Source organism: Grammomys surdaster, unplaced genomic scaffold (assembly GCF_004785775.1).
Source record: "Grammomys surdaster isolate TR1022 unplaced genomic scaffold, NIH_TR_1.0 375, whole genome shotgun sequence".
Lineage (NCBI taxonomy): Eukaryota > Metazoa > Chordata > Mammalia > Rodentia > Muridae > Grammomys > Grammomys surdaster.
In genome coordinates, this window is record NW_021604794.1 from 14,497 (window position 1) to 22,756 (window position 8,260).

At 39.1% G+C, this 8,260-nt stretch overlaps 1 protein-coding gene across 1 annotated transcript; it reads right to left on the bottom strand.

Annotated features, from left to right (window-relative positions):
* Window positions 1-241: 241 nt before the first annotated feature.
* Window positions 242-1,848, bottom strand: LOC114632633 (putative KRAB domain-containing protein ZNF788). Its single transcript, XM_028781219.1, has 2 exons — window positions 1,743-1,848; window positions 242-372 (listed from the first exon to the last, which is right to left on the bottom strand). Exons 1-2 carry the CDS (start codon window positions 1,846-1,848, stop codon window positions 242-244), a joined length of 237 nt encoding a protein of 78 aa, XP_028637052.1.
* Window positions 1,849-8,260: the final 6,412 nt, after the last annotated feature.

An 8,260-nucleotide genomic window follows, 5' to 3' on the forward strand; every position in this document is an offset into this window, starting at 1 on the left:
GTGTTTCTCTCTGGTATGAATTCTTTCATGCTTTTTAAGATGACTGTGATTTGTAAAGACTTTATTACATCTTTTACTATAATAGGGTTTCTCTCTAGTATGAAATGTTTCATGCATCTTAAGATAATTGTTCCTTCCAAAGGTTTTACCACATTAATTACATTCACAGGATTCTGTACAGTTTGTGTTCTTTTATGTATTTGGAGACTAGCGTAAGGGGCAAAGACTTCAACACACTAAATCACTTCATAGGGGTTCTTTTCTGTATGAATCCTTTCATGCCTTTCAGCATGACTGTAAGCATGTAAAGCAAAGGCTTTACCATATTGAGTACATTCAGAGGGTTTCTCTGCACTCTGACTTCTTTCACGCCTGAGAAGAAAATTGGCACATGTAAATTCTTTACTACACTGATGAATACTTTCACCTATATGATTTAATGCTACTATTTGTCTAAATATAAAGAGGAATCAGACCTTAAGATTTTATCACTTCGTTTACATTCATGCTGTTCCCCTTCATTATGGGTTGTTTTTCATCATCAAAGATACCTGAGATGGTGTGAGCATTTATTACTTGTCTCAGCTTTACATATTTTTTCTATAAAAGGTTTTCCCCATATTTGAACAAAAGTGGAAGAATTCAGACCTTTACCACAGTAAATGTATTCCAATTTTTCTTATACAGTGGATCATACTATATTTGCAAAGAGAACAGTGAGAAATAGAAGCATTTCCACATTCCTAGTACTCAAGAGAATTTTCTACAGAATGAGGTTTCTGATGTATTGCCAGTGAAGTTGAAAAACCAATGATATGAAATTTGGATAACCAGAAATTCTACCTTAACAACAACCCAATACATATCTTCTAATTACTCTGAAAGACAGATGGGAGTGCACTACGTTATTCAATATCCCTTATGTACACATGACTTGTATCTATTATGACATATATCTATGAAAGGATGACTAACAAATAAAAAGTTTGAACGCTGCACTCACAGAGTGTAACATTTTGTTCCTCATAAACATGTGATATAGGGACTAAGGTTACCGCACAACATCAGTCTTAACTCCCATAAGCTGCTTGTCTCAATAAACTTAGCAATATCTCAATAAACTTAGCAATGTCACTACTAATATACGAGCATCGCTAGATTTACTATAGACTATTTGATTTAATGTGTATAGCTTTTACATAATAAAAAGAAACGAACTGCCAGTTGTACAGTGTAGCTCTAATAGGGCTATGCTTCAAATGGAGATATATACTAAAGCATTGTTTCTATGTCCTCTTTCCTAAAAAATGCCTTGCAAAAACAAATCAGATACAGGACATTGAGGGACATGGTTTTGTCAGAATGTAACAATTATCTATACACTTAGAGTCGTGCTTATTTATACTGCTGTTTTTCTTTAAAAGTTTTAACACACATTAAAATTTCTTCACAGGCATATTTGTATGAGCTTACACATGAAAATTACCTTCTGAGTCGTCTAGATCTTTGACAATGTTCTTCAATATTTTGGTCTTCCCAATAAAATCCTAAAATAGAGTAACAGAATATGTATGTATGGAAATTAGGCCAAATGTAAGTTACTATCTTCAGTGAACCTCAGAGTTATGCATGATTTACTCACCAAATTCTACACCCAGCTCAATTGAAATTAAAGAAATACATCAAAAGAAAGAAACAGTTTTCTCAAATTTTAAAACAGGAAAGGGAATTCACAGTCTTACCTATAGCACTGAGGTTCCTGTAGGTCTCCAGCATGACATCTTTGTAGAGCTTCTTCTGGGAAAGATCCAGCAAAGCCCACTCTTCCTGAGTGAAGGTCACATGCATGTTCTCATAAGTCACTGCACTCTACAATATCATATACACGAGTATAAAAGAAAGCACAATAGAGACAACATTGGGCATGTCTTCTTTATAGACAATGTATTCATATAATTCTGGGGCCTGCCCCACTTATTTCCTGACACCAAAGTTCTACTGTAACTACCAAGTGATATTAGAAGGAAACTTAATAATGAGGTTCACCCCTGTCATTTCTCAGCTCTTTGGATAGGATCCAGCCTTTCTAGAGAAATGTCAATTACAGATATAAAGAACAGACAAGCTCTACAAGATCAATAGAGTTTACCATACATCAAAGAAATTGTATTAACATTAACAATTACTAACTATAAAAATCAATAAGCACGCTGGGTTTATTGGCTTATTCCTTTAACACTGCAGTCTGGAGACAGAGGCAGAAGTATCACATTGAGTTGGTTGCCACTGTGGTGTATACAATGAGTTCTAGGATTGCCAAAGTTACATAGTAAGACCCTGTGTTCCTTGCCAGAGTTAATCAACCAAACCAGAAAGTTAGAAAGAACTCATAGGTTTTTACTTAAATTCTTAAGAGAGTGATACATACAATCTAGTTCTATATTCATTTTCCAGAAACTTGACGTGCACCAGTTCAAACTATAACATTAAAAGGTACCAAAAAGGAATATAGGTTTAAATAGTTACAATTGGACAGAAGAAAATATTAGCAATGTTAATGTTGATTAGAGGTAAACAACATAGGGCAGGAGAGATAGCTCAGCAGTGAAGTCTAGGGCATGGCTCTGATGCTCTGACTGGTATTCCACCTGTAAACTCTGAAGGTCCTAGTCTCCAATTGGTTCTTGATTGATCAATAAGGTTGCCAGCAGCCAATGGATGGGTGGAAGAGGCAGGAATTCCAGGTTCTGAAAGATGAGGAAAGAGGCAGGAGGCAGGAAAGGGAGATTGCTCATGCTTGGGAAGAAGAGGGAGTCACCATCCATGTGATATCCCCAATAGAGTAGACATTGGCCACTTCCCCAGGTGGGAGGTTAGAAATGCAACTAAGTTGACAGCAGATTTAGGGTGTTGAGCAAGGATTAAAGAAAGGACACAGTAGCTGTGAGAAGCATGGAAAAGCCCAGCCACTGAGCTATAAGGCAGTGAGCATATGTGTGTGTGTGTGTGTCTGTGTGTGTCTGTGTGTGTCTGTGTGTGTCTGTGTGTCTGTGTGTGACTTTCATCCATGGATCCAAAACCAGAGTGGAGGTTGGTAGTGTGTCTGTCTGGAGCTTAAGAATGGGTAGTTAAAAGGCTCCACACTACATGAAGAACTCTTTCTAGTCCTGAAAATAAGTGAGCTCAATTGCCTGTATTTACAGGGGGCCACAGTTATCCATCCATTATTCCACTTTCAGGAGGTCTCAGGCCATCGTCTGACTACCGTGAGGACTGGGCACACATGAGGTGAATATTCATGCATTCAGGCAAAAGACTCATAGACTTTCTACCATAAAGTCTCAACAACCACATCAGGTAGAGAGAAGATCAGCACCTGCCATTCAATGGCTGAGGAGGCTCAGCAGTATCATAGCCATGAGCAGTACCATCCTGGGAAATAGAATGATAATATGTCCAAAATTGGAAAAATCTGCTGGGTGGTGGTGGCGTATGCCTTTAATCCCAGCACTTGGGAGGCAGAGGCAGGTGGATTTCTGAGTTCGAGGCCAGCCTGGTCTACAGAGTGAGTTCCAGGACAGCCAGAACTACACAGAGAAACCCTGTCTCGAAAAAAAAGAAAGAAAGAAAGAAAGAAAGAAAACATTAAGAAAGGAAAATAGTTTAGCACTGATAGTTAGCTATCGCTTCTACTGGATCTTATGCGATTTAAAGACAGAGTCTATTATAGGGAAGGCAGGGCAGGAAGGAAGGACATGAGAAGGAAGCTGAAGGATGATTTCAGTCAAAACTGAATAAACAGAAAGAAGAGGAAATGGATTTAAGTCTGTAGACACTTAAATCCCATCTCAATAAGGAATTGCATCTAAGCAAACACATTTTGCTTACTATTTTATTTCTCTAACTTGCATGTTAGAACTGTTCTGATTAAATCCTAAAAGCAAAGGTGTCTCAAGTAACAAACAGGTTTGTTTGGCTGGTTTTTCCAGACCACATTCCATTATTTAGGAAGCTTATGATCGGAACTCAAATTCCAAAATCAAAGTAAAAACCATGGGCAAACATTGTTCCTGGCCTGCTCTCTTGTTTGATCACTGTCTCATGCTCAGGTAGCTAGCTCTCTCATCCAGCCCACGCCCACTTCCTTAGAGATTCTTCCACACTCAATGGAAGAGCCTTCACCAGTCAATTGTCAGTCACCATACTCTCTCATAAAGTTAGCAAACAGCCATTCTGACTGCAGCATCCTCTCAATTGTAGTTCCCTCAAATGATTGAACGTTCTGAAATAATGACAATTTAATTAAATTAGGAGACGTAGACAGTAATATATGAGAAAATCTTAAGAACCCCAAACTTAGTCACTTAAGTATTAAGAATCCAAACATTGATTACTGCAAGAACTGGAAAACACAGATTTTACAAGAAATGAGAGAGACAATCCTTTTGGGTTAAAAAGAGAAAACTAAAACTGTTTTTCCATAGAAAGTTCCCAAACCAACAAACACTCAAGGGACTTTTAACTTAGTAAATCATCAGAAGATCAAAAGAGGTGAAAGTTTATCATTTCCTAGAGAAACAACAATATAATTAGATTATAATTCATGAATCATACACCATAGATGGCAGCACTGGAAAAAGGAAACACAAAAACTGACCTGTGAATCTAGCATGGTCGTTTAAATAAGAACTGCAAGATTATAATCAGAATGAAAATTACAAAATCACTGGCCAGCACTTATCCTGTTCATTTTGGTTCTCTCTTTTGACAATCATGTGAGATGGGTTGGGAGTGGAGGCTATTCCAACACACTGAAGAGATTAAGGACTCTGATATTTCAAATTTGGAAGCAATGGGGTTGACTACTAAAAATTCCTCCTCACTCTGTTATGTTAAGAAGAAAAAATATCTAGCAGGATGACTTAGAACTCATGTAGCTGCCTATGATTGATGATGATCAGAGGTTAAATGTATACCATATTTATGAAATGGAAACTTTAAAAAGTACAAAATAACAGATAAGGGAAAACAGTGTATGATTTCTATTATACACATAAACTTGCTCGTTTTGCTTTAATTGCATCATAAGATATTAGCACTTTTCAAAACATGTCTGTCCCTATTTTCATGTGTATGATGTTATGTGTAAGAGAGAATGTTTTTCATGTGTGAGTGAGTGACACACCAGAGAAGAGGGTGTCGGATCATTATCATTCCATGCCCCAGCAGGCCAGGAAACTTGCCCGTAGACCCTGGCCTGACTTGACTCTGCCTGACAGGCTTTCACAGCAGGAAGCAAAACGGCTCCCAGCTGTGAGGAATCGCTGGCTACCAGATGAGCTGAGAAAATGCAAGCTGAAGGCTCTGGGAGAGTCCCGTCCTCAAAATGATTGAGGACAAACTCTTCCGTCCCCACACAAATACACTTGCACATGCGCTCTCCCACCCCCACCCCCATACACATACACTCGAAACAAAGAAGTGGGTGTGGTAGCTCATGACTTGAATCTCAAAGGGGTGGGGGAGAGGGGCAGACAGAGCTTGATAGTGAGATCCTCTTTCCAAGAAAAATAGCAAAGAGAGACAGAGACACACGGAGAAGGGGGGCAAAAGATGTGTTGTTGTTTTTTTTTTTTTTTTTCATTTAGTTAACCAATAAAGAAAAATGTTTAGACAGATTAGATAAATGTGTAAAGGGAAACTAAAACAAAAAAAATAGAACAAAGGAAAAAAATAAGTAGAAATAAAACTGAAACACAGGAAAAAGAGAAGGGGCAAACATAAGTACAGGAAGGTGACAGACAGACAAAATGATGCCTAAGGCAATTATTCAATGCCTCACTAGCCTTAAGCACAGAGTGACTGACTGCCGGGGCTCTTAAGACGGTTGACTCAGACATTCTGTTTTCCATAGTAAATCATTCAAGTCATAAGAAAGAGTGTTACGGGACGGCCTGTAGATTTGTAAAGCTGCCACTTTTAAAATAATTAGAATACAAATTGATAAAGGGAAAATGTGGCACATTCACACTTTGGCCATCACTGGAAGAGACACCCAGTTTCTCTCCTCTCTTCTGCCTTAGGTCACAACTGTACAGAAACAAGTCGAAAGCCAGCAGATACGCCTTTGTTGTTTTAGCTTATGTAATGTTATTTTTTTAATGTTATTTTAATGCTTTTGAAATGGATAGTAGTATGGGGGCGGAAGGTTCTAAGATCCAGCTCATCTTGTTTATTAGGCCAATTGTAATGTCACATGACATAGCAGCTTGAGGACCTCCTTGTACAACAAAGTTCATGTGTTTAGTTCCATGGAACTTACAGGTGTTGTATGCAGCAGCTGTGTGTGCAGTTTCCACTTGGCGATGATGTACGCACATCCCTGTGGGCATTAGTTCTTCATTTTTTTAAAAAAAAAAAAATAGCTATATCACCATAAAACAAATAAGCAAATCTTTTGGGTTTGAGAGATGGCTCAGTGGTTAAGAGCACTGTCTGCTCTTCCAAAGGTCCTGGGTTCAATTTTCAGCAACCACATGCTGTAATGGGATCTGATGCCCTCTTCTGGTGTGTCTGAAGACAGCTACAGTGTACTCATATACAAAAAAATAAATAAATCTTTTTTAAAAATAACTACATCACTTACTGGATGGCTTCGCAAAATCTTTTCCAATTGTTGGGTCTTCAAGATTTTTACTAATGATTTTCATTCCTGTAATTTTACGCTCTTCCTTTTCGACTAATGTTTTCTAAGTAGAAATACAGGGTTTTTTGTTTGTTTGTTTGTTTGTTTTGATTTTTTCGAGATAGGGTTTCTCTTTATAGCCTGGGCTGTCCTGGAACTCACTCTGTAGACCAGGCTGGCCTCAAACTCAGAAATCCACCTGCCTCTGCCTCCCAAGTGCTGGGATTAAAGGTGTGCGCCACCAATTGCCCGGTAAAATACAGGGTTTTAAGGAGCAGTTTTATGTGCACATAGAAAAATGTCTTGCAAAAAGATCTATGTTAATTTGCATTTCTGTAGTTTTTGTGATAATCTCTAGTACAGTGGTTCTCAACCTGTGGGTCTTGATCCCTTTGGAGGGATCAAATGACCCTTTCATAGGGGTCATATACCAGATATCTTGCATATCAGATATTACATTATGCTTCCTAACAGTAGCAAAATTATAGTTATGAAGTAGCAATGAAAATATGATTGAGGGTCACCACACCATGAGGAACTGTGTGAAAGGGTGGCAGCATTAGGAAGGTTGAGAGCCATTGCTCTAGCAGAAGTATTGATAACAATGGATCTGGCTTTTAAATATTATCTGGAGTTTATGTCATGTCAATAAACTCATCCAAAATATCTTTTTCACTGTTGGTGGCAACAGATCACTGTGAGGTGCTTGGAGTCTCTCACCTCAGTGACTCCGCTGTCATTCCACACAGAGCCCTTCAGTGTCTTAGCTGCCATTCCTCACAGAGCAGAGGCTGCTCTATGAAGGGGAACACCCTCCTCTGTACACACCATCACCAGTCACATTGTGACATTTATTGGTATTATTTTCTGGGCATCTGAGGCATTTATTTCAATGCAAAGTGCATCAGTCAGGATCAGGACCACTGCTCTGCAGATCGGCAGAGTCTGACAGGAAGGAATACTGGCTGGTCAAGAACAAGTATAGATTGCCAGAAATCTTTATGCTTCAAATTCCAAAGGGGCTTCTGTTGCAGATCTCAGCAGCTCTATCCCAAACTACCAGTGTATGGTCATAACATTAAGACTCTGTCATGGTTTGCAGGGTTGTGATGGAATTCGCACCACTGCGTTTCTGGTTCTGAGCCACATGTGGGTGGGAGATATCCTGTCTGTGCTCCAGGGTGGTTTTCACAATCTTCTGTGATACAACCATTGGTATTCAGGAGTTGACCCTCCGCCTTCTCTGGATCTTTAGGAAGATGGGTGTGTGAAGGTTGTGTATTCTTTCCGTTTAGTGGTGAACATGCTTTTCTTCAAGCTAGGCTGGGGTGAAGACTGGCTACGTAAAGATGGCCAAAGACAGGAAAAACAACTGTGGAATTTCTTCAAATACTTGTTCCTGTTGTGTGAGCTGCGGTACAGTACAAAGGAAGGAGTAGACTGTCGATGGGTGTGTACAGAGGAGGGTGTTCCCCTTCACAGAACAGCCAGGCACTGCTCTGTGGGGAATGGCAGCTGAGTCACTGAAGGTCCGCATTGTGGTATGAATTTGTGATGTTTACTTACTGAACCCTA